The 26,238-nt window shown below is 46.3% G+C and overlaps 2 protein-coding genes and 1 pseudogene across 4 annotated transcripts in view; all 3 read right to left on the bottom strand.

Moving 5' to 3' along the window:
* Positions 1-413: 413 nt before the first annotated feature.
* Rpl7l1 (ribosomal protein L7 like 1) lies at positions 414-5,497 on the bottom strand. 2 transcript variants are annotated; one of them, XM_004846561.4, is made up of 7 exons: positions 5,185-5,497; positions 4,341-4,449; positions 3,498-3,658; positions 2,579-2,716; positions 1,844-1,953; positions 1,494-1,708; positions 414-835 (listed from the first exon to the last, which is right to left on the bottom strand). In XM_004846561.4, exons 1-6 carry the CDS (start codon positions 5,223-5,225, stop codon positions 1,500-1,502), a joined length of 768 nt encoding a protein of 255 aa, XP_004846618.1. In that variant the 5' UTR covers positions 5,226-5,497; the 3' UTR covers positions 414-835; positions 1,494-1,499. The 2 variants fall into 2 exon arrangements, with proteins under 2 accessions (XP_004846618.1, XP_004846619.1); XM_004846562.4 differs by lacking the exon at positions 5,185-5,497 and adding an exon at positions 5,124-5,152.
* A 3,841-nt stretch (positions 5,498-9,338) lies between these two features.
* Bicral (BICRA like chromatin remodeling complex associated protein) overlaps positions 9,339-26,238 on the bottom strand; it is a 70,913-nt gene continuing 54,013 nt past the window's right edge. The window contains exons 6-12 of the mRNA XM_087184567.1: positions 25,987-26,092; positions 24,713-24,813; positions 23,334-23,395; positions 22,516-22,661; positions 21,013-21,107; positions 16,512-16,614; positions 9,339-13,431 (exon numbers count right to left, since the gene is read on the bottom strand). Coding sequence (XP_087040693.1) covers positions 12,653-13,431; positions 16,512-16,614; positions 21,013-21,107; positions 22,516-22,661; positions 23,334-23,395; positions 24,713-24,813; positions 25,987-26,092 — 1,392 coding nt within the window. The 3' untranslated portion in view covers positions 9,339-12,652. The remainder of the gene's footprint in view (positions 13,432-16,511; positions 16,615-21,012; positions 21,108-22,515; positions 22,662-23,333; positions 23,396-24,712; positions 24,814-25,986; positions 26,093-26,238) is intronic.
* Positions 16,689-21,005, bottom strand: LOC101701354 (pleckstrin homology domain-containing family A member 3 pseudogene; annotated as a pseudogene). The gene has a single exon (XR_015440248.1). The product of XR_015440248.1 is annotated as a pleckstrin homology domain-containing family A member 3 pseudogene (transcript).

The raw sequence follows: 26,238 nt of genomic DNA, 5'->3' as shown, positions 1-26,238 counted from the left end.
GAAAACTGGAAATTACAGCCTGAAGCCCAAGAAAAATATGGTGGGCATTTCTCAGTCACAGATGGTGCGGAAGGCAACACATCGAAACTATGCTAACAGGAAGCAACCAACTGGCTTGGTAAGCTTCGTCTTATACAGGGCACAAACCAGACTACTAGCTAGCTCAGGGCCTGGGTGACCAATACCCACAGGAACAGGGCTTCTCTATACAAGATGCTCTGGTACTGAAAGAAAGGACCCCAGGAGGACCCTGAAATTCCCAACAAACTCAACAATGTCTGTCTTCTGGGAATTCTGAGTTAGAGAAAAGAAGCCAAGTCAGTTGCAAGGCAGGGTACAACAGCCACTTCGGCCAGCCAGTCTGAGACCTCACCAAGCTGCAACACGGACTCACAACAGAGGCAGGTGAACACTTGTTTTTGTGATCTTTGTTAACTGTATTTCAAGTCTTTTCAAAAGAAAGCCCTGGAACCCCAGACTCAAGTATGCCTCTGGGCTGGTTCTACTGCTACAAGCTGTAGGGAGCCTCATACCCGTGTCAGGTTATTCATTCACCAACACCAAACCCCAGGACAGAAAATGCAACAAAACAGGACTCCTTCCCACATGGCATGTGCTGATTTCAGTGGCAGCGGTGGCGATGGACAATGTGGAAAACAATGGAACTTTTCTTGAAACTGGGCAGTGGTGAGAGGTGCCCACCATGACAAGAACCTGCACTTCCCTGACAGCTTCCTTCCAGTTCTGAGGGCAGAAAATCATCTTCTCTGAAGATACTTGGTAACAGTTCCGAAAAACAAAAACACATGCTTCCAAGGCACTGTGCTTTGATAATCTGAGGAAGAAAAAGCACAACTGCATAAACATAAACATCACAATGCACACCCCCAAGATAAATAATAGCATCAATGAAAAGCAATTTCAGGGGCCAGGGATTTAGCTCAGCGGTTCCGCCACCTGCCTTGCAGGTGCAAGGTCCCGAGTTCGATCTCTGGCACCAAAAAAAAAAAAAAAAAGCAATTTCAAAGAGTCCTTCAACAAGATACACAGATGACTTGGGTGTTAACATCCTTTTAAAATTTCTGTTCTACCTTTTCTATTTCCACCTAAACAAACCATAGTAACAGATGTTTTCTAGCCTGTAACTTGCTAGGAACTGAACCTGGCCTTGGGCATGTTAGAGCAGTGCTCTACCACTTTGACCCCCACCAGCCCTGCCCTGTACCTTTTTACAGTACCCAGAGCCCATGTCTCTATCCATCAGACTGGGAAACACCCACTTCTTCTTTCCTCCCAACCTCCCATTTACTCATATAGTGGTAAATACATTAAAAACCTTTTCCCCCCACTGCTGGGGACCAAGGCCAAGGTCTTTCCTATGCTAGGCAAGTACTGCACCACTAACTATACCCCAGCCTACAAAAAGAACTTTTAGGGGACGAAGTGCAGCCCATGAAAAGTTGGACCAAGGATAGTGTTCAGCACTAGCTCACCTGGAACTAGTTCAGCAGGCGGATGAGCTGGTTGATGCGTTCACCCCGATAGCCAGGTGAGCCCATCTCCTTGATGAAGCCCACCCTGTTCTTGGTAGCATGCCGGGCCACAGAGAGGTGGAAAGGGTGCAAGAAACGGGAGATCGCCTGGAAATGCTTCCCCGGGAAGGCCACTTCGTGAATGAGATCTTCCAGGCAAATGACACCAAACTTGCCTAAGAGACACAAAGGCACAGATTCCTTTATTCTCCGTTTGTGCAGTGTACACTGAGAAGCTCCTGGGGACCCAACAAGAACATACCCAGGTTCCCACAGCAACACCACCAAAGACCCCTTGCTGCGGCACTCACCCAGGTGCTCCTCGATCACTGTGTTGTCCGTCAGAGGGAAGGTCTTATTCTTGACCTCTGCCTGTCCACGTTTCAAGATGAGTTCCCGGACAGACTTCAGATTTGGAAATCTACGTGAGGCAGAAGCAAGCACAGCCTTAGCTGGCACCCGGTACACTGCCATCAGCCACCCAGTCCCGTGGCCGGGCTAAGGAGGGGAAGTTCTCCTACCCACCTCAGCCCTCAACCTGGGTGTGTTCTGCACTCCCTTTCCAGCTTGGGATACATACATGTAGGTGGGAATTAAAACAGAGTGGCCCTGGCTCTATTTTAACAAGACATTTAATTGTATGGGTAAGTGCTTACCTGGCAGAATAATTTACTTCCCAGATACAACCAAAACCATACCTTGTGCTCACTTTGGCACCAAAGCACTAAAAAACCTTACCCTGGCTTCCAGTCCACTCAAGAGGGTTGAGACGCTGGGTATTAAACCCACGCCTCTGTTGGGCTTTAATGTTTAAGGAATACTAATATAAGCATTGCTACTGGCTCGGCTTCAAGACCCCAAGCTGTCAACTGAAGAAGCCCCGCCATGACACTGCTCGGTCTGCATTAGCATCATTGATCCTCCCCCTGCCAGCCCCATGTTCCAAGTTTCCTGATTTCTGGGCAGTGTGGTCACAACATGTCCAATGGAGCACACAAGCCTGGGAGAACAGCCTGTGCATTGTGAACGCACATGGAAAAACTCACCCCCAGGTCACATAAGGCTCCACTACACGCAGCATTTTGAGGGTGTGGGGGGTGACTTTAACAAAGACGCCACTGAACAACTTCTTCAGGCGAAGTCTTGCAATGGTCCTCTGTACCATTAAACTCACCCCGTTAATTCTGGAACAAACAGGAAAGTAAGTCAGGCCCTCTCCAGTTTATGGCAGTCTAGAGCAAGCACCTAGGAAATACGTACCATTCCACTGACAAAGGAAGGAGAAAGACATACCATGCCTTGAAGAGCTCTATTTAGTGGGTGGCAGTTTGTAAATGTACCATCTTCCCCTGATGTGAAGGAATGCCAAAGGGAGAACAGTCCCTGAATTTGTGGGTAGTGATAGCTACTAAAGATTTTAAGCAAGAGAAACACCAGATTTTTTCTGATAATCACTGAATTCAGCCAATAGGAAAGATCTTAGACTGTGAACCAGAGGCAGGAAAATCCAGTTAGAAAACTAACAGAGTACAATAGTCCGACCAAGAGGTTGTGGGGAGTGGTAGGAGTATTTAAAACTCACAAGTTTCATAGCAATAGTCACAGGTACATGTGAATAGGGACAGTCAGCACAGTACCACAAAACATGGAAATTTCTCCCAGTACTGATCTGCTTCACCCATTCTGCCTTGTTTTAGTTCCTATAAAGATGCCTGGATTTCTCTACTTCAATATTCTGCGTAGAAAGCCTTTTCCTGGCCCTGCTGAACTCCTTTCTATGCCAGTCCATCTGCCCAAGGTCATTCTTCCTAACTGTGCAAAGGGAAACTGTCATGCTCAACTCTGAACCCCTAGCAGTGGCTTACGTCCTATCTCATCTCCCCAGAAAAGGTATAAAGCTGAATCAACAGTTCTCCCAGCTGCAAAGACCTACCCAGGGCAACTGAAAAGACACCAGTACTTTACCTTTGGAAGCGGACAACAAAGGCCAAGGAATGTTTATCAGGTGCTTCCAAAGCTCGAGGTTTCACTTTTAGTCGTTTCACTCGTACCGTATCACGTCTCTGTCGCCAGGAATCATGCAGGAATGATTCCAGTCGCTTAAATCTGATCTCTTTTACCTTTCTCTTTTGTAGAAAAGACAGACCATCATCAATATTGTACTTTGTATCCACACTCATCTTTTTTTCTTTTGTTGTACTGGGGATTAAACCCAAGGCCTCTGGATTGACCTACACCCCTAGGCCTATTTATTTTTTATTCAGACAGGGTCTCACTAAATTGCTGGCATTACAGGCATGCACCACCATGGCCATTTGACACTCAGTTTACTTCCACAATAGTAATTCAGGAGTCACTAACGATAGAGCATATTTTTAAGTTTTGTAAAGGGGAGCAAACAAATACACTCTGTTCTTATATAAGGGAAAAGTGAGAAACCAAGTAAAGGCTGAGAAAACTTGGGCCAGGTGTGGTGGTGCACGCTGGATACGTCAGCAGTCTGAAAGCTGAGGCAGGAGGATTGCCATAAAGTTGAGGCCAGCCTGGGCTACACAGTGAATTCACAGCCAGCATAAACTGCATAGCAGGCCTCTGTCTCAAAAAAAGATTAATAAAGCTCAAAAGTTACTGGGAAAAGCTCTTTTTTCTTTTTGGTACCAGGACTCGAACTCAGGGTCTTGTGCTTGCCAAGCCGGTGCTGTACCGCTGAGCTATATCCCCGGTGAAGTTTCTGGCATATAAACAATTTGCTGGATAAAATTCATCCAACACTATTTCTAACACTTTCTTCCAGTTTCCCAGAATTACCTCTTTCTTTGCCAAAAGTGCCTGCTTTGCCTGGGTGGCTTTGAGGGCCTGATAAGCCTTCCTCTTTTTCAGGAGATTTTCTGGAACCAAGGGGATCTTTTTCCTTTGCCTGATATAGAAAATCAAGATCAGCAATATAAGATTTCGGAAACGAACATTCAATGCATTTCCAAACCAATTCAGGATCCTGGACTATGGGGATCACCACCTTCAAGTTCCCAGGTCACGTCTTCAACATGGACCCTCTCATTCACTCATCCCCAAAGTCTTAAAAAGCCATTGAATGCATAGTGGTGGCTCACGCCTGTAATCTCAGCACTCCGGAGGCTGAGGCAGGAGGGCTGGCCCTGAGTTTGAGGCCTGCCTGGACTACATAGTGAGTTCAAGGCCAGCCTGCTTTACTGAGCGACACTGTCTCAAAAGAGGCCAGCTCTCTGGTTCGCATACGTCAATAGCTTTTACTGTCACAATTTTCCAGACATTAACACCTGTGAGATCTAGTAAAACCTCGAGGCGTTGGTTCAAGTGCAGAGTGAATACTGAAAGTCAGGTGGCATGACTCCGACTCTTGACACTCTCACAACTCTCTCCTCTGTACCTCAGTTTCCCTATCCGCAGTCTGTCCTCGACTCTCGAGCTAACACGAATTTGACGGCGGCCCTCTGTTCGTCTCAGCCCTACAGTCCCTCATTCCGCATCGCGACCCTCTGTAACCTTGGCCCTTTCCTTTTCTCTTCCTACAACCCGCATCCATCCTCCTTTTCTATCACCAAAGCACTTAACACGAAGGATGTCATCGGATACTTAAGGTCCCACTCCACGGAGCCAAACGCTAAAAACTCACTCTTCTTCCGCCATCTTTCCCGCAGAGAGGTTACAGCTCATGCGCACGGCCACCCGGTGGTGAAGAGAGGACTCGCTCTGTGTTTACTTGGATCATCGAGAGGGCTACTCTAGCTCACGCTGGATGACTCGGACAGCCAACGCCCCCTTATCAACTGTGAGCCTCTAAGAGGTCTTGCTAACCATATGATTCATGCAAAAAATGGCGCAGAGTTTCTTTAGCACGCCTTTCATATCTTTTAATGCCTATGCCATTTTCAAAATCAAGTTCTTTTCATTTAAGGTACATTCTCGAACCTCTGGCGCCTTGGCTGTGAATAAAAAGCTTCCCACAATGCACCACTGCCTCCGCAGTCGCGCCGCATTTCCGGCTCACACTGTGTCTCTCAACTCCGCACAGGGAGTCTGGCAACTTGGGCGGGGGTTGCGGCGGGGGGAGCGGGGGGGTGTATTCGCTGGGCAGGGAAGGCTTGAAGGCCTGGCTTTGGCTCCCACCTATGGTGGAGGTGATTGTAGACTGCCTAGGGTGGTAAAGCACCCGAGTGGGTGCAGTGCCACATGCCTGCGATCCCAGCTCTCTGGGAAGCTGAGGCAGGAGGATTGCTGCCAGTTTGAGTCCAGTTTGGGCAACTTTAGTGAGACCCTGTTCCAAAATAAAAAGGGGTTGGGGATGTAGCTCAGTGCAAAGGCACTGGGTTCAATCCTAAGTGATATGAACAAAAGAATGTAGCCCCGATTCTGTTGCCTTTGTTCCCTCACCGGTGACGGTTATTTACTCCCTCTCTACCTCGATTTCCTTTTTTTTTTTTCCCGGTACTGGGGATCGAACTTGGGATCTTGCGCTTTCGAAGCAGGCGCCAGAAGCACTGAGCTAAATCCCCCGCCCTATCTTGGTTTCCTTACCCACGAGATGAGCAGCAGCGTTAGGAGGTCTAGGTGAAATTACATTAAGCGCGGAAGACAGTGTCTGACAGTAAGTGGTCAACCCTATGCTGGTCACTATCACTGTTGGACCGGAAACCAGAAATGCACCTCACATCTCAGAGCTCCCCTCCTGTGGCGCTCACCGCTTGCTGTATGCTCCTAGCTATCCTAGTGAGTGTCCTGAGAATCACAAGTTCTGTCCTCCCTGGAAATCTCCATAATATTCATGTGTGTAGGAGTCACTTGAGGATCCCTTTAAAAGGCAAATTTTTACTCTTGCTTGGTAGCAAGTACTCTCACACTGAGCTACATCCTCAGCCCTTTGAAAAAAAAAACTAGAGCCAGTTGTATTCTGCTGTAACCCTTGCACTCAGGAGGCTGAGGCAGGAGGATACCCTCAAGTTCAATGCCAGACTGGGCTACACAGACCCATTCTCAACCAACCAACGAATTAATTAATATTAAAATTTTTTGAGACAGCATCTTGTTAAATTGCCCAAACTGGCCTAGAATTTGAGATCCTCCTGTCTCTCGTTCTGGAGTAGCTGGGATTAACTTTGTGCCACCACCCACAGGTTATATTCTGCATTTTTTTTGGTACTGGGGATCAAACTCAGGACCTTGTGCTTTCAAGGCAGGTGCAGTGCCACTGAGCTAAATTCCCGTCCCTATTCTGCATTTTTAACAAGCTTCACAGACCAGTGCTGCTGGTTTGTGGACCATACTATATTTTGTTTTTTGAGACAGGGTCTTGCTATGTAGTTCAGGCTGGCCTTGAACTTACTGTGTAGCTGACTAAGCTGGCCTCAAATTTGCAGTGATCCTCTGGCCTCAGCCTCCCCAGTGCTGGGATTATAGGCGTGTGCCACCACACCCTATGTTGTGTGCTCTTTGAGGACAGGGGATTTATCATACTTCCTCCGTATCTTCTGCAACACCTCTTACACGGAGGGCCGGTGGGGTTTGTTAAATATCCGAGTGTCATCTGGCAACGCAGGGCATCACTGTGCTGTGTGCTAAGTAACTAGTCTACCCCAAAAGGCAGGGGACGGACCAGGGTGCTTATGACCTGATAAAGGTGGAAAGGAAAGATGTTCAGAGTCTCAGCCAGTGACCTGGGGCTCCTTCTCACTCTTTCCATGCCATACCATGCACCTTACTTTGGAGGGAAAAGAGAAGGTTCACCAAAATGCAAGAGCCATTCAAGAGTAAACAATGGACCCCAAAAAACAATATTTTATAACTTTCTGTGATTAAAAAAGTAGATTCTGTGGTACTCTCCTACTCAGGGAGGAGAATTTCAGGGCTGTTAACATTCCCAGCGGAATGGGACTTGGGAAGTGAAGATGCAGGAAATGGTTTTCTTAGCCAGCAGATGGCGCTAGGAGAGTGCTGATTCTCCAAGCAAAGCTGGCGCCGCACCAGTCTGACCCGGAAAGGATGGAGTCCTTTGCAACCATGACCTTGCGCGCTCACTGGATTTGTGTTTACGCATCACTGCCCACATGATATGCAGGTTTTCTTTCCCCCTAAAATGAGGTTACTGAATGCAAATGTGTCATGGCTATCTAGAACCTTAAAAAATCAACTTTTTTTAAAAATTCATTTTTATTTATATATTTTGCAGTACTGGGGATTGAACTCAGGACCTTGCACTTACAGGGCATGTGCGGTGCCACTGAGCTAAATCCCTAGCCCTAAAAAAAATCAACTTTTTAGTCTATCCTCATAGGCTCTGTTCTCTTTTTTTGTTTTTTGAGACAGGGTCTCAGGCTGGACTTGAACTCACTATGTAGCCCTGGCTGGCCTCAAACTCACAAGTGATCCTCCTGCCTCAGCCTCCCAAGTGCTGGGATTACAGGCATGCACCACCACACCTAGCTTTCAGTTCTCCTGGCCACGCCCAGCTTTAGGGAATGGTTGGATACATCATGGAGGACTATGCAGTTGTGTGCAGTGACACAGGGCTTCAAGTCCTGAAATCTCATGGACATTTATTTTTAGGGCCTGCCAACCTTCATTCCCATTTCCTAACAGTATCCTGTCTCTCTTGGGAATTGGTCTTTCCCTCATCATGTACAATCTTGGAGATGGGGGGGATATCAATTCCAAATGTTTGCCCACTCGGTACTTAAATGTGTGTGTGTGTGTGTGTGTGTGTGTGTGTGTGTGTGTGTGTGCATGCATGTGCACAGTACTGGAGTTTGAACCCAAGGCCTCATGTATGCTAGGGAAGCACTCACCATTGAGTTACACACATGACCTTTTTTCTTTAAAATTTTATTTTGAGATAAGTTCTTGCTAAATTGCCCAAGATGGCCTAGAATTTGCAATCCTCCTGCCTCAGCCTTCAAGGTGCTGGAATTATAGGTGCTTGCCATTGCACTAAGCCCAGGATTTAAGGGTCAGGGGTCTTTGTAAGATCTTTTTTTTTTTTTTTTTTTGGTACTGGGGATCGAACTCTGGTCCTTGCGCTTGGGCAGCAGGTGGTGAAACCCCTGAGCTAAATCCCTGGCCCTTTGTAAGATCTTTTCAACACTTCTCACCTCCTAGTGGGAGGGAACATGAGACTTCTTTGGGATTTTGAACCTGTTTTTTTGAGACAAGGTTGTGCTTGTAGTTTGGATTGGCCTTGAACTCACAATGTAGCCCAGGCTGGCCTAGAATATGGGGCCATCTGCCTGCCTCAGCCTCCTCCGGAGTCCTGGGATTAGAGGTGTGTAACACCACACTTGGCTGGGATTTTGAAACCTGAGCAGGGTAATGATGGAAGTAGAAGGAGGCTGATTCTATAGAAATGATGGCAGAATGCTTTCTCCATTCAGCTGTGTCAAATATGTGAATCCCAAGAGAAACATATTGTATCTGAAATAAGCCTTAATGTGAAGTAGTTTTCTTTAATTATCCTTTAGCTTTATCCTTGCCCTTACAGAAACAAAATAAATGACCTTTTCCAGTGATCCTCATTTCTCCTTTCTTAGCCAAGGATCACGTGATAGGAGTAAGGACGGAGGCCAGCCAGGACCAAACTTCCTCACTGCCCAACTTCATTTAATTGATCACTATTTAGAAAGGCCAATCAGTTAAAATCCTGTCCCTTCACTGGGTAGGTTACTTTTTGGTCATAATAAATACATTTAACCAGAACTCTCACTGAACATTTATCTTCCCCTTTTTTCCTGGGGGAAAGTAGCTATTCCTGTTTGCAAAATCAAGACAATCACAGTTGCACATTTTCCCAAATCTTTGGCTGTATTGCAATGGTTGTTTCATTTTGTAATCTCCAACTAAACATTTCCTAACCATGGATTAACAATATAGTTACTGACTGGTTTCTTTTTAACAGTATTTATCCAACATAACAAAATAAACTGCAATTTGTTATACTTTTTTTTACAAAACATTTTATAAATATTTTTACAAAATGTATACAAAGCAATTTCAAGTGAGACATACTATACAAATGAAGGTATTTAAGCAAATAAAGCCCACACCATACTGACAGTGAGTGACGCGTCCTCTTGAAGTCGAGTCAGTCTGTAAGGCCTCCCTAATCTAACAGAGTCTACTGAATTCTTCCCAACGAAAATTTCTTTTTCGTAATTGCCAGTTTAAAATTTGCCTCATCTTCAGGCAGTACTTAAGGACACAAAATCAAATGCGTAATAACACATTCACACGTTTCCACAACAACAAATGGAAAAAGAGAGAAAATTATTTTTGTTACTGAGCACAAGTAGTTCTGAAACTGCTTTGACTGATGAACCCGGACAACTGAATCTTGGCCGTCAGAGGCTGCGCTCTCTCACCCTTGGCAGAGGGGCACCACACCACGTGGGGACCCCAGGCGCAACCTAATGACAGGGTGAAATATATCTGTAATCTTCATTTGTCATTATCTAGACTCTTCCCTCCATAAAAAATAAACTTACATACAAGGACAAAGAAATTTACGCGTTTCATTTTGGTAAATTAGGCTCTGTTTGCTGGGCAAGTGGTAGGGCTTAAAAATGCTTTAAGATGGGATGGAGAAAAAAGCTAGGATTGGAGAACCAGGGTGGGAGAGGGACAGAGAGGTGACAAACGCACATGAGGCTTATCTTGTCTCTTAAGAATTCCATTGAGACAGGCATGATGGTGCACACCTGGAATCCCAGCTTCTAGGGAGACTGAGCTAGGGCGAAGCGCAAGTTTGAGCACAGCCTGGGCAAATTAGACCCCATCTCAACAAAATAAAAACAAAGCTGAGCACAGTAGGACACGCCTGTGATCCCAGCACTTTGGGAGGCTGAGGTGGGAGGATCACAAGTTTGTGTCTCGCCTGGGCAAGTTAATGAGACCCTGTTTTATTTTTTTAAAAAATTAAAAAGAGCTGGGGATGGAGCTCAGTGGTAGAGCGCTTCTGGGTTTTTTTTTTTTTTTTTTGGTACCAGGGATAGAACTCAGGACCTTGCGCTTGTGAGGCAGGCGCCAGAACCACTGAGCTAAATGCCCGGCCCGAGCGCTTCTGGGTTTGATCCCCAATACTTTTAAAAAAGATAAAAATAATAATTCCATTGATTTGCAATAATTAATGAAATTCATTAGGAGCCTACATGAAGGCTTGTGGGTATAAAGTTCCACAGTGAAAAAAATTTATCAGGAGGGACCATTTTGAATTAAAAGAAGAGCTTATAAAATCATGGGGTTCTTGTTAACCCAGGGCTACCCAAACAGGAAGGTACAACTGGCAATACCAACTTAGCTAACAGATTATAATACAGGAGAGTGGACCTGGGACTTGGACATTGGCACAAGTAGGGAAAAACTGGAGACCTCGGAGGGCCTAGGTTTTCCTTCTTCAGTGGGGCAGGGAGAAGGTGATAAGCCGCTTTCACAAAGCCTGGCTGTCGGGGTTCTCTGTGTGGCAGGATGGAGGGGCACAGGGCAGGGTCTGCTGCTGCTATGCTTCTGGATAATCAGAAACCTTCTTTTCCACTGCAGGCCCAACACAGCAACAATGAGGGGCTTCCCCATTTGTTTTGTTTTTTTTGGTATCGGGGATCAAACTCAGGACCGTTTGCTTTCGAGGCAGACGCAGTGCCACTGAGCTACATCCCCAGCCCCGGGGCATCCCCATTTGGGACATATCAGAGTGGAGAACAGTGGGTGCTCCTCAGGCAGGGAGACAGCAGAGTAAGCAAGCTGGGGCACACGCCGTGACCCAACAGCTCAGACCCCTGCACCCGCAGAAGGGTGGCCACTGTGTCGCTTCCAGTGACGGGGCCAATGACACTGAGAACCAAGCAACAGGAATGGGATGACCTGGGACAGGTGTATGAGAGAGGAAAGTAGGGAACATTCCCTGAAAAGAAGTATAAATAAATAAAGCAGGAAGTCATGTTACAGACACGAACAGGCCAAACACAGAGGCTGACAGGGCGTGTCCTTCGGCACTCTGCGAAGTGATGGGCTGGCTGGTTACCTTTGGTTTGTCTGTGTTTTGGTAATGATTGCTGCCAGGGTGACTACTGTTCTCAGATGACAAGGAGCATCAACAAGGCCAAAGTCCCCTTCAAGTTTAAACTGAAAAATTACAACATAGCTTTCTAATGAAAGTGCTTCTGATGTTTGGCTATTTGCTGTGGGAGTGGGTACAGAGGGTCAGGAAACACAACCCAGCAATGGACAAAAACATACACTGTATGTTGACTCTACCCAATTATAAAATGCAAAACTCTTGGTTTGTTTTCAATAGTTAACATGTATATGCTTTTACATATATATACATATTATCATCCTCATGGCTCTGTTTGGCCTCCCCTGTACACTGTGCCACTTCACCCATCTCCATCCTCCTTTATGAGCCCGATGGATTATTTTGGGCCATGCTGTTGCAGCTGTGAACAGAGTGCTCCCTAGGTGGACTCAGCATGGTGCCCAGGCACGCAGCTCTGCTCCAGGAGCCCTGAAAAGCACCGAACAAGCAGTACTCCGCTCCGCGCTCCTGGCTTGGGGCTCAGTGAGGGCTGAGCGGGGAGCAATTCTGTGGTCTTCCCCACCTAAAATCCTCAAAACAGAAACAAGACAAAAAAAACAGCAATTAAGAGCTGCAGTTGGATATTCTTTAAAAGTAGCTTCTATCAGTCCTGTTTGATTTTCTTTAATAAGTCTGTTCTTCTCAAACGACTTATGATTGTCAGAATTTTACCCAGGGCCAAGTGTACTGTGGTCTCATTGAGTGACAGTGTTTTTTAAAAAAAAAACCACACACACACACACACACACACACAAACACACCAACAGACAGACAGAAAGGACCGTAGCACTTTCAGAACACTTGACTGTGTGGGGCCTATCAGACTGCTTTCTACCAAGGGCTGATTTTCCTCAAGGATCTCCCTGTAACCGTGACAGTATTGCTCTGAAACAAAGGACGGGGCTAAGATAGAAAGGAAACCTGTGATGAGAGATGAAAGCAGGCGGAGATAGGAGCCTGCTTCCATTCGCTTCTGCAGGGGAGTAGCTAACTTGTCTGGACTGGGAGGGCGGGGGCGCTGCTGCTATTAACACTCTAAGATACTATTTACAGCTGCTTCCAAAATTGAGTCCGTCTCTACAACACCTTCGCTGTGGTCCGGGATGAACTTTTCTAGGCAGTTTTCCTGCGAAGCCATTGGAGAGAAGTTGGGGAAATCGAGCTCCACAGAGCCGCTCCCTGCCAGGTCACTCTGGGGCTGCCGCCCAGCCTTTTTGAGCTCCAAGATGTTCTTAAATGTTGTTTCTAAAGTCTTGGTGAGCTGGAGGTCTGCCTGTGGCTCCCCAGACCCCTTCATGATGTCTGTGTGTAGGACTTCATTCTTTGGGGAGTTCCTCAGTGCTTTGTCGTGGAAGGAGTTGTTACACATCATTTCCAAGTGCGAATCTGCGAGGATGCTGGACAGTTTGCTCTCGGCACCATGGTCTGGGCAGGACAAGGTTCTGAGGTGGCCCTCGGGCCCGGGGGAACACTTCCCTGGGTCTCTGCGGCTGCCCTTGTCGTCACACATGCTCCGGTACTGTGCCAAGGCTGCTTTGTCAAACTTCAGGGCTTGGCCGAGACATTCCGACTTTTTCAAGATGTTTCCCTCCGCGGAGACCACGATGTGATTAGGCACTGGATGAAACTGGTCATGATTCGTTGGTTCTGTCAGGCTCAGCTTGGCTCGGTCTCTGCTTTGGGCCTTGGCTGCCAGGTGGAGTGAGCTGGCTGCTTTCCCGCCTTGCTGGTCGCTCCTGCCAAACTGTGTCTCGTGAGCAGCTTTATCAAGTTGGAAGGAGCAACAGAAATCGGCCTGAAAGCCCTCTGGAAACCAGAGTAGAAAGAATGTTAGTGAGCGCGAGAGAGGTCACGGCTGACTCATCAGACCTCAGCGGGCAAGACCAGGTCCGCTGCATTCAGAAGCACCAGAGAGGGTGCACCCTGTTGGCACACCCTGTCAGCATGTAGCACACACCTGGGACCCCAGCACTCTGCAGGGTGATGTAGGAGAATCAAGAGTTCAGGCCCAGTTTGGGCAACTCAGTGGCTTAACAAGACCCTGTCTCAAAATTTAAAAAAATTTTCGAAGTAGGGATAGCTGGGATGCAGTGTGGTTTAGAGTTATTGGGTTCAACCCCCCAGTGCTGGGGGGGGGAATAGGGAGAGAGAGAGAATCCCATACATAGAATCAAGGCTCTGGAGCTATACCTTCCAGCAGGAAGCTGAACCTCTTTGAAAAGGTAGCTGCTTTATGTCCAGTGGGAAAACACAGGGGGCAGAAGGCTGCATTTAGCTCTGGTCTCAGGCCAGGCACATGCTAAGCATGCATTCTCTCTCTGAGCTGCACCCCGGCACCTCTCGCTGTCATTTTCTATGAGCATCTTGTGAACTGCTTTGAAATAGTCTGAAGGGCCAGAAATGTAGCTCAGTGGCACCGGCATCTGCCTGGCAAGCATGAATTTGATTCCTGGTACTGGAAAAAAAAAAAAAGAAAGAAATAGTCTGAAAACAGAAGTCAGCGCTGGTACCAGCCTGGCTGCTTCTTGGCAGTGTGTGTGTGTGTGTGTGTGTGTGTGTGTGTGCGCAGGGAAGGGGGATGGAGACAGCCACTTGTCTTTGGGGATGAGACTTCAGTTCCTCCAGACTCATGCGAGGGGCCTGTCATTTTGCCAAGTCCACAGGGTGAATGGCCAAGCACAGCAAAACAGTATGTGCTAAGGAGAACAGTGGGTCAGAGGCGCTGTCTATGTAAGCACTGGGCTGCTTGGGCACTGGGAGTCGGCGGGTGGCAAAGTTGTGTGTGTGAGGATTTAGGGTGTCGGGAGGCTGGCTGGGGGGAGCCTAAAAAGGCAGCAAGAAAATAAAGTAGGGCTCTGGTGACATTTACAAAGCCACAAAGTGTACAAAGAGCAAAAATGAATTGTTCATCAAATTCCCAAATAAGAGATCTAGGGAGGGAATCCAGCTTGGACTCTGGAAAGAGGATTTCACCCACCACACACGGGTGTGCAAGCACCACACAGAGGGAAGCATGGCTCCTACCACATGGTGCCTGGGAAGGGGGCTGGGACAGGGCACAGCCAGTTCATCAAGAGGCTACAAGAGATTTCAGGTTCTAAGAAAAGGATAGGAATACATGCTACGACGTCCTCTTCCTTTTTAGAAAGGCTTGAGGCTCTTAAGAGGCACACAGTATTCCTTTCCACTAGATGGAGTCTGAAGATCATATATTCTATTTGTAGACTTCTCCAGCCATATTAAAAACAAGGCAAAACTGTAATATTTAGGTCTCAGAAGAAACAATAAAGAGACTAAAGCCAGAGGAAAATGACAGTCCAATAGCAGGGTGTTATGCCTGTGTCTAGATGTCCCCTCAAAGCCTCATGCAGTCGTAGGTGGGGCTTTTTCAGAGGTGAAAGAATTTAGAGTGTGTAATTGACTCTTGGTGCAACGCTAGACTCAAGGGTACTAGGATTAAGGATGTGAGTGCTACCCACCCTAAGTAGTCTGGATAAGATAAAAGGGACAGAAAAACCGCTGTTAAATTCCCTTGCTTGTTTGGTTTGGCTGTCTTCTGGTGCTATGAACTGTTGCTCCTCTGAAATGTGCCACCCTGCCTTGGAGCCAGGAGATTATGGACTGAAACCTCTACAAACTGTGAGCTAAATAAACCTTTCTCCTTTAACTTTGTGTGTCGGGTATTTTGTCTTAGCAATGAGAGAAGTAACTAAGACAGAGGGGCATGAATTAGCTAAAGTATCAAGCTGATATATTAAAATGTATTAAATATCATTTTGAAGACTACAGCAACATGATTTAAAAACTTGTGATGTGTTAAATGAAAGAATATTAGAATTCAAAGTCATATCTAGCATATGATCTATGATTCTAACTGTATATATGTAATGTATGCAATGGGAGCCAGAACTGGAAGAAACTCAGAAAAATAAAAACATTTTTTATAAATGGTGTAAACATAGGTAAAATTTATATTCTCTGAATTATTATAGTGTTATTTGATTTAAAACTTTTTAGACGAGGTGGAAGGATCACTTTAGCACATTCAAGACCAGCCTGGGCAATAGGTGAGACCCCTACTCAAAATCAAAACAATATTGGACCGGGGATTTAGCTCAGTGGTTCTGCCACCTGTCTCCCAAGCACAAGCACCTGAATTCAATCCCTGGTACCAAAAAAAAAATCATATAAAACCAAAACAATATTTCAGAGGCTAGGAAAAAACAGAGAACTCTTTATTTTTGTCGCTGGGGACTGAATCCAGGACCTTGCACACTAAGCACATCCTCTACCATTGAGCTACATCTCTAACTCCAAAGCTCATTTTAAAATGACAGATTATGGGACAAACTTAAAATATGTGAAACTGGCAGGAAACTAATGTGAAGAGAGACAAATACTTCAACAGTGTTACAATGTTCTGGCTGTGGTCAGGGACTCTTACTGATGTTTTCCTCCTGTGACTTACAAATAACAAGTGGCTTCAATAATATACTGAGATTCAATTGTTTCTGAGAAGACTTCTGACTTGCTTTAGTTCTCAAAGACCGGGGATGTAGCTCAGTGGTGCTGCATCTGCCCGGCAAGCACAATGTCCTGAGTTCGGTCCCCAGTGCCACACACACATGCAAAAAAGACAGAAAGATTGAGAATTTTCATTTTACAATGGGGAAGAAGAATCACTTAACTAAACCGAAAATTCCAATTGGATTTTATAGAATAGAGACATTCTCAGAATCTTCATATACTGCTCTCAATTCTGGGACTTTTCTCCCCAGAATTCACATTCCACTTTCTGGACCTGCCCAAGGGTCAGTTCACACCTTCCCCCACGTTCCCTCAGATCCTGAGTCACAGCAGGGTTCTTACTGCTGCTGGGTTCTTACCAGGGTCTACAAGTGCCAGGCGCTTATCTCGGGACAGGGATGCTCTCTCCTCCTGGTTGAACATTCGGTCGATCATCACCATCTCTGCGGAGGGATTGATCCGCTGTGAAAGAGAGAAGATAGTCATTCCTGGCACCTTTTTTTTTTTTTTTTTTTTTTTGGTACCAGAGATCGAACTTGGGACCTTGCGTTTGCGAGGCAGGTGCCGGAACCATTGAGCTAAATCCCCCACCCCCTGGCACCTTTTATTAAAGCAGACAATTGGCTGCATCTTTTTTTTGGTACCAGGGATCGAACTCAGGTCCTTGCGCTTGCAGGGCAGGTGGCAGAATCACTGAGCTAAATCCCCAGCCCCTAATTGTATCTTCGAACAATGAAGGCATCAAAAATAAGTTCTTCTTGTTACTTTATCCTAGTCACATAGGATGCATTTTTTAAAAGGTAATTTATACACTGGTACAGAATTCCGAAGGTCCTACCGTAAGAGCAGGTGAAAAGCAGCCTGCCCTCTTGGATCTCTTGTACACCTGCAGCCACCAGGTGTCTCTCACTGGAGTCACCCATCTGCCAAACAGCTGCAGAGATATTTTAGGCAGACACGGCAGTTGGACGTTTCTCTCTTTATGTTTGCACATAAATGAGAGCACTGATGTTCTGTATCTTTCTCTTCTTCCTGTGTACTTACTAATGTATCTTACACATCTTTTTTTTTTTTTTGGTACCAGGGATCGAACTCAGGTCTTTGCGCTTGCGCCACGGGCAGCAAAACCACTGAGCTAAATCCCCGGCCCATCTTACACATCTTTGCTTTGGGATGACATTTTACTTTATGTTCTACAATGTTTTGTATTTTTTTTGAATGCAAAAAACACATTTATTAAACATGATTAACTTAAAAACATCAAGCCAATTTGTTTTAAAATGCTGCTCATCCAAAACCTTAGACAAAACGATCACCCCAGAGTAAATTTTTAAAAAACAGATTACAAGGTAAACACTGACAATAGAGATGGACAGGCACTACCAAAACATGCCATTTACTCTTTAACTAAAAAATGTCATTTTCAAGTGATATATAACAATCACCTTGACAGAATTCCTTCTTTGTATAAATATTCACAAATAAAAAATTGTCTCTAGATATTCTAAAGAGCTGCAAATGATACCTTACAATAGCAGCTTAGTCTATTTTAGGAAAATAAAAGCACTAAAATTTTCTTCCATTGAAAGCCATTTATATCTCCGGTTTAAGTGAGCAAGGTCACTACAACATTAACCTCTTTTGTAGAACAATGTAAATTACAGTGCATAGACATCTTAAATTTGGTAGGTAACAAAAGTTAGAATGCAATCATCTTTTGATCCAACAAGATAATAAATAAATAAATAATTAAATACTCGAACTTTTTTTTTTTTGGTACCAGGGATCGAACTTGGATCCTTGTGGTTGCACAGCAGGTGGCGAAACCACTGAGCTAAATCCTCAGCCCAAATACTCAAACTTTAAACCAAAGTATCAACATATCAGTAGTGTCAACTTCACATAAGAAGGACAGCAGTCTGCTTTTTTGAAAAATGTTCAAGTTGGGCTAAAGATATTTAGAATATTAAGTTTTTCCTTTTTGCTTAAAGGAACACAATACAATCACCATCAAGCTGCTATCATAACTCACTTTAAGCTGGGGTAAAGTGACCTTTTGGTCCATGGCACAAGTTACATATATCACACTTCTGTCAAACTGAAACCTTGTAAGATTTTATGTTTATAAACTACAATATACACTGACCAAGCTATCAGTCCCTCACAGTTATTTATTTATTTATTTATTTATATTTTATTTCTTTTTGATACCAGGGATTGAACTTGGGTCCTTGTGTTTGTGCAGCAGGCGGCGAAACCACTGAGCTAAAAATCCCCAGCCCTGTGGGTTGTTTTTTATTTGTCTGTTTTATAATATTCTGTAAAGTGCAAGAAATCCTAAGTAAAGGGAAAAACTACCCTCTATAACAAGTTTAACTACAGAAGCTTTTGCACAGCAATGCTTAGAGGCAGTTGGACACTTCCATTTCCTCAGGAAGAGAAGGATGGAAGAGGATCTTTCAATTCAGATTTCTTTTTGGCCATAAGTCTACTGTCTTCAGGAATGGTTGCTGATGTCAAATCTCCATTAAGTGTATTTCTTGAACAGTGAACACGTCTGTCTGGGTCTTCAAGGGGAAGATCATTACAAGAGTCTGCAGCTGAGGAGGTTCTTCGGTGTCGCTGGGAGAGTTGGTGAAGTGCAGACACTGGTTCTTTTATAGAGCAGCTGCTCCTTTCTGAACTGCAAGAACCAGGGTGACTAACAGAACGTATCATCATTTGAACAGGAGGTGACACAGGAGAAAGCAAAGGATCGGGATGGGGCAGTTGAAACATCTCAGGCTTAAACTTGGCATTTGCTATCCTCACACATTCCTCAAGTGTGGTGATGAATGTGTTACATATGGCACTGAGCAGGGAAGAGGCGTCATTCATGTTCTCTACGCTGGGAGATGAATGACTCTCAGCACCGTGAACAAATTCCTGGATTGCAGGAACCTCCTGCATTAGGAGGTCACAGTAGAGGCGAAGTTCAGACATTCTGGTTTTCAGAGATTCATTGGTTTCACTTATTTCTTTTTCTTTTTTAGTCCTAGTATCGGTCAAACATGCTTTGGAGCTCCCCAGAACAACCAGCCACCTCTGTCTTTCAGCTGCATTTACTGGCTTCATGTAGAAATGCTGCTCTCCTGGAATGATTAATTTCATTCTTGTGTTGTCTGCTGAATGAACTTTAATTTCACAGACTGCCATCTTTATACTTCCTTTGCAAACATCAGCTTGTGACTCACAGTAGGACAGGATTCCATTATCTAAAACAAACCAGCGAGGCTGCCAACCTGTCAGATAGTCGGTCCACTTCTACAGAACCCCCTCCATGCTTCAGAGCCCGGCGCCAATCATCCTCCTGTCCTGGCGTCGGTGCGTGGAAGGGGTCACGGGTGGGTATGGGGCCTGGGCCGCCCCTCCCCGCGCTCCCTCCGCGGCCCCGGCAGCCCTCAGCCGCCCTCAGCCTGCTCACTGGCCCGGATGCCGCAGGGATGTGGGGGTCCTCAGAGCCCAGGGCGGTGGGTGCAGTGCACAGCTCTGGACAGGAGCCAGAGCCACGCATCCCTGGGCGTGGCTGCGGCAGCGGAGAGAAAGCGACCACAGCCCCCCTCAGCTCATATTTCCTCCCATGGCCCAGCAACTGCCTTCTTTCTCGCCCCCGGGATCCTTTCTGTTTTGTATTTTTTTAAAGGCTTCTACAGTATAGAATCAAATATTGAACTGTATTTATGTTTTTCTTTTCTTTTCTTTTCTTTTTTCTTTTTTTGGAGACAGGGTCTCGCTATGTAGTTCAGGCTGACCTTGACCTCACTCCTCTTGAATGTTGGGATTGCAGGCATGTGCCACCATGCCTGGCTTAAATTGTATTTTTTTTTGGGGGGGGGTACCAGGGATCGAACTCAGGTCCTTGAGGTTGCACAGCAGGCAGCGAAACCACTGAGCTAAATCCCCAGCCCTTAAATTATATTTTTGGAGCCTTTCTTTTTGTAGTACTGGGGACTGAACCCAGGGCCTCACATGTTAGGCAAGTACTCTATCACTGAGCCACATTCCCAGCCCTCTCAACCTCCCACACTTTTTTTTTGTGATAAGGTCTCATTATGTAGCCCAGGCTGGCCTCAAACTTGAAGCGATCCTCTTGCCTCAGCTGTCCAAGTGGTGGGTTTACAGTTGTGGGCCACCATGCCTGGCTTCCCCAGGCCTTACTAAATTTTTTTTTTTTTTTTTTTTGAGACAGGGTCTTGCTAACTCTACCAGGCTGGGCTTGAACTTGTGATCCCCCTGCTTCTTGAGTAGCTGGGATTACAGGCATGCGCCACCATTCCCAGGGGCACCAGAATTCTCATTCCTGCCTAAGTGCAGCTTAGTATCCCTTGATCTCTCCCTTTCTCTTCCGCCCCCTCCTCATCCAGCCTCCAGGAACAACCATTCTACTCTCAACTGCCATGAGATCAATTGTTTTAGATTGGAGGGAGACCACAATGAGATGCTTGTCTTTCTAGGCCTGGCTCACTTTGTGTAACATGACAACTCCTTAATTGTTAAATGAGAAAAAAGCACTACTATTCATGATCCACACAAGGCGCTGCAGCCCATGTCAGCTGCTGTCACTTGTAATGGCTAAGTGTCAGTTTTCCTGAACCAGAACTACAGGAGCCTCTTAAACGGCGTTCTGTAAGTGCAGATCCTTAACCTCTTCCTCCCTGATTCTGCAGCTGGGGCTGTGGAGCTGGAAAAGACAATGTACTTGGGCCAGGGATTTAGCTCAGCGGTTCTGCCGCCTGCCTCCCAAGCGCAAAGTCCCAAGTTTGATCCCCAGTACCAAAAAAAAACCAACAATGTGCCTGGGAGCACAACGTACATACATACCATGGCATCTTCCAGGAGCAGGCATCTGTATTTGTTAAGCATAGCTTGTGTCCTTTTTAGGAGCTGAGTGGCAACTGTTTCAAACTCACTGTCCACTGTAAAAGAGAGAGAAAAAGAGTAGGCAAGCATGGATCACCCACGAGGCCTTCATCTCTGAGGAATGTGCTGCTCCTCTGCTCTTCCTCGGTTAAGCATCGCGTCTCGTGCTGCTTTCCCTTGCTGTGCACTGCTATGTGGATGTTCAGTAGGAACCAAAACCCTAATGCTGCTGAGTGGCCTCACTAAAACAGAGTCACCAATAGCCGAGGAGCAGACCTCAGTGAGTGGGCAGAGCTCTGCTGGTCTGATGAGCTAAGCCCCCACGTCCCTCCACAGCACGTGGACACAGCGACCAGTAACTGTGAAGCTGGGCAGGCCGGCTTAATGCAGAGGCACGGACTTGGCCCTGACACCTTGCGGATCACGGTCTGCAGCTCTGCACTTCGTCTTTCAGTCTCCCAAGACTTCGCATTCGATAACTCACTCATTTTCTCAGTCTTTACAGCCCTGTTTAATGTGGGGTGGGACCCTTTCCCCTGGCCTCCTGGGAGGCTCACAGTGACTGACAGACTCCATTATACTCTGAAATCAGAGATGCCATCAGGATCAGCCAGACTAGTGGCAGTGGAGGGAGGGACTGGAGTATAGGAGGGCACTGATGGAGTCAGGGCTGGCAGCTGGGCCAGCAGCAGGATGGGCTGAGTTCTAGGTTGGAGCAGGGGCCCGGTCACTTACCTTCTTGTCAGTTTCTTGATATTATGGTTATATCTAGATGTTCCCCAAGAGCCTCACGAGCTTATAGGTGGGGGCTTTTGGAAGGTGTTGAATCACGGGAGCTTACAGCTAACTTCCTGTTGGGAGGTTGGGCCTGGGAGGAAGCGGTGGTCACCAGGGTGTGGCCTGGAAGGGTACATCTCCCTCTCCAGCTCACTGCTCTCTCTGCTTCCTGGCCACCATGATGTGAGCAGCTTTTTTCTCTCCAAGTCCCTCTGCCCTGCTGCTTCTGCCTTGGAGGCAGCCGACCTTGGATGGGAACTGAGCCAAAATCAAACTTTCCTGCTGTAAGTCGTGGGTGTCAAGCACTGTGTCTCAGCAACGTGCAAGTGACTAAGATATGTGAATTTTAGCCAATGCCCTAGCCTAACCTGTGACCTGAGGCTCACAGAACTACCTGGGAACAGAACTGGTGAAGCCTCTAAACTCAAGTGCCGTGCTGAGTACCAAGTCCACAGCTGTTCCATCTGCTTCAGTCACTGCCCACTGTGTCAACAAGATACCATGGCATGAGGGGGTCCCCATCCCAGGACATGGAGAAGAATAAGCCACACCCCAACTGTAGCCCAGGAAATAGGAATCGGGGAGCAATGCAAGTCTGTAATGAAAACAGTACCCCATCCCTGGCTGGATGAGCGGCGCCTGCTCCTGAGGGCAGCACAGCACCTGCCATCGATGCTGGGTGCTCACCTTTTCTCAAGTCGTCCTCAGTGGGCATGGAGCCCTGGCACACATGGTAGGAGAGCAGCCTCTGCACTGCGTCACTGCGTGAGCGGAACTGGCTCTTGTCGGGGGTCACGGCGTGGGCTTGGTCCCTCTGTAGCTGCTGGAGGATTCTGCAGAGGGAAGCGGCAAGGTCAGTGCAGTCTGGAAGGGAGGGAGTGTGGCCATAACATGTACGTGTGTGCAAAGGACATGGGGCAGCAGGAGTGCTGCTGTAATGGAGCACTGGGGTTCTCCCTTCAGTTTGCACTTTGTAGATGAGAAGCACAGTGCTGCTACCAACTGCTCGTGGGGCAGGTGACTGTGAGCATATGCTGATGTGACTGTCTCCAACATGGCGTTCATTAGGCCATGCTTCTCCTCAGAGGCTGTCTCCAAAGAGACAAAGAACTGTTCTTCAGAAAAAATGAGCAACAGTAAGCTCAAGCTATGGCTGATATAGTCACTGGTCCCAGTGAAATCAAACTGCAGGAAAAGATTTTCAAGACCTTTTTTTGGTAGTGGGAACTGAACACGGGACTTTGCACTGTGCTACATCCCTGAGTCTTTTCTGAGACAGGGTCCTGCTAAATCACCAATTTCCCCAGCCTGGGCTCAAATTTGTAATCCTGCCTCAGCCTCCCAGAGTGACGAATTCTAGGTGTGCACCATCATGCCCAGGCAAAGTACATTTTAAAAAAGGCTAGTAAGTTCCTTATTGTAGCCTCATTTCTGGAGTATATTTATTAAGGTTAGGGACCCAGAGAAATGCTGGGAGTTAATCTGTCATTTCCAGAGGAACTCACAAAGCGCCTTTCGTGAGCTGTTTTGTGGCTGGCCTCTTCTGTCCTCCCAAGTGACCGTCCACCTGAGGGCAAGACACCTTATTAGTCCCTTTTCTAGAAAAAGCAGCAGCATATAGTTACACAGAAAAGTCACCATGTTCGAAACGTTTTCAATGACCTATCTAGAGCATATTCTAGGACTCCAGGATGAGCCCTGACTCTTTGAGGTTTTTTTTTTTTTTTTGGTCCCAGGGATCAAACTCAGGACCTTGGGCTTTCGAGGCAGGTGGTGGCACCACTGAGCTAAATCTCTGGCCTGGATGTGCCCTGATAAAAACCCAACAAGTCTGCAGACTCTAGGTAGCAAAGTTGTGCTGTGTTCAGGTTACAGAAAGCCATGCTGTCAGTATCAAAGAAGGACTCAAGTTTCTAGGGTTTTTGTTGTTGTTGTTGTTGTTGTTGTTGTTGTTTTTGAGACAAGGTCTCACTGTGTCACCCAGGCTGGCTCTGAACTCTCGGCTCAAGCAATCCTCCTGCCTCAGCATCCGGCGTAGCTGGCTGGGAAGACATATGTGCACTACTTACTATGCCTGGCTCAGCTGTACTTTAAGCCTGAACCCTTAGCTCTCTACTACCATATTTGTGAAGCAATGTGTGCAGGTACCAATTCCATGCACATCTGGGAATCAGCAGATGCCACTCAGTCATCTGGTCAGCAGTGAGTGAGGGAGCAGCACTTTGGGCTCTGTCATGCAGCCCAGCTGTGTGGTCTAAGAGAGCATTTCTTATGTCTCATTAAGGAAACAAGTCCAGTGTATGTCAGACCTGGAGAGAACCAAACAGATCCTTCCCTGGGTATCATGGGGCTGGCCCAGACTGTAGCAAGTTTCATTAAACTCTTAACTGGTAATATTTTTGGCAGTACGGAGAATTGAACTTGCAACTCTCCTGCCTCAGCCTCCCAGAGTGCTGGGATTACAAGTGTGTGCACCTCACCAGCTGGTGCATTTCTTTCTTTTTTTTTTTTTTTGGTACTGGGGATTGAACTCGGGTCTTTGTGCTTTCGTAGCAGGCGGCAAAACCACTGAGCTAAATCCTCGGCCCAGGGTGCATTTCTTGAGTGTCTAGTGTGTATATTCTAGATGGTGATATTTAATTTCTTCATCCATTCATTCATTCAATGCTGGGGATAGAATGAAGGGCACATGCTAGGTAAGAGCTCTGCCACTGAGCGGCACCTCAGCCCCTGCTGGTACATTATGAAATCATAAAGGGAAAAATAGATTTGTGAAACAATGTAACATATCAGAAATCACCTAGACATCTTCATTCTAGAAACATAAGCACACTTCCGTTCAGCCATGCAGACCCGAGCAAGCAGCCATGCGGATGGTTCCCACCTGCACAGCTGGCTGCCCAGGAGACGACCCCACTGCCTTCTCCAACTGTGGCTGTGCGGTTCCCAAGGATGCTGGCATCACTTTGCTTCCTGTATCCTGTCCTGTGAGAATTAAGAGAGAAGACAATGTAGACTGGTACATCAGGACTGCCGTACACCGGAGCCCAATGTATGCAGGTGCCCAGTGACGGGGATGATTCCTTCGAGGACAGGAGCAGGGGGGACAGTTTGTTATCGGGCAGAGGAGAGCATTATTAAAGCCTATGTAGAAAAAAAAAGCCTATTTAGGCAGTTAATTAAGTAAATGGTAATAAATAGAAGCTGGAAATGCTATAATTTCAAATTATCTGTGGACTAAGAAACAGGTCTCAAGCCTGTAGTCTGTAAATACTCTTGTCCCCAAAATGCAACCTAAGGCCAAAGAGGAAGCTGACTAGGAATGCCCAAACTTTTGTCTTTTTCTAGCATAACTGAGTAGCATGGGTCTTCAAAGCCTTAGAAAAGAATGGCAGATATAACTAAAAAATATTTTCAGTTTCAAGAGAGAAGGATCCTTTTGTCGGGGGCTTGAACCTAAGGGCTTGGTACTGAGGTACATCCTTATCCCTTTTAAAATACTGTTTTTTAAATTTTGAGATGGGTCTTTTTTTTTTTGTACCGGGGATCAAACTTGGGTCCTTCCGCTTACAAGGCAGGAGGCGGAATCACTGAGCTAAATCCCTGGCCCTGAGATGGATCTCACTAAATCACTAAGTTGCCCATGCTGGGCTCAAATTTCCAATTCTCCTGCCTTAGCCTCCCAGAGTGTTGGGATTATAGGTGTGTACTGTCACACCTGCCTGGAATTGTTAATATACATATATAAAGTGGCATGAGGAGAATTACAAAGTCATATGCACTACATGATAGTAGGTCTCATTGTTTCAAAGAAGCATATTTTTGTCAGGCATGCTGGTGCACTCCTGTAATCCCAGCACTCTGGGAGGCTGAGGCAGGAAGATTGCAAGCTTGAACCCAGTCTGGGCAATCCAATGTCACCCTGTCTCAAAAAAAAAAAAAAAAGTTCTAGTTCAATTGTGTTTTTTTTCTCTCTTAGTAACAAATGAAATGGTGCTATATTTTATGGTTGATGCAACACAGTGCATTGTTTGAATGAAAAGGATACACAGAAGAGGAATGATCAGAGTACAGGGAGACTTGGGCAGGCAGGTTCCACGCAGATGGATTAGGGAGGGGAGGACGGGGCAGCCTGGGAGCTGCGTTGGGGGTCCTGACCTGGCAGTGTGGTGCTCAGGAGCCCGGGGATCTGCGCCGGCCTCAGGCCATCTGCAGCCTTGGAAGTGGAAACAGGGGAGGTTTGATTTAAACTCTTTTTCTGAGCCTGTGGAACACAACCAAGATGAAAAAATGAGTTTCATTACTAGTAGTTTATGGATTACTTAACATGCCAACCCAGCCTCTCAATGCCTACCTGGCATCACTTTCAGGTTAGATGATAAAACAAAACTTTCAAAACATTATTTTTAG

The sequence above is a fragment of the Heterocephalus glaber genome, unplaced genomic scaffold (genome assembly GCF_053883595.1).
Source record: "Heterocephalus glaber isolate CG9 unplaced genomic scaffold, H.glaber_assembly_v1.0 deba00001497, whole genome shotgun sequence".
NCBI classification, from domain to species: Eukaryota; Metazoa; Chordata; class Mammalia; order Rodentia; family Bathyergidae; genus Heterocephalus; species Heterocephalus glaber.
This window is presented reverse-complemented; position numbering and strand designations above follow the sequence as displayed.

Bases quoted from the DNA above. Each gene is read 5' to 3' on its own strand.
- Rpl7l1 (XM_004846561.4), bottom strand. From the start codon at position 5,225: ATGAGCTGTAACCTCTCTGCGGGAAAGATGGCGGAAGAAGA. The intron at 2,717-3,497 runs GTAAAGTACTGG...TGTTTGTTCCAG, and splicing joins TTTGTTGTCCGCTTCCAAAG to AATTAACGGGGTGAGTTTAA. The intron at 1,954-2,578 runs GTGAGTTTTTCC...TGCCTCACGTAG, and splicing joins GAGCCTTATGTGACCTGGGG to ATTTCCAAATCTGAAGTCTG.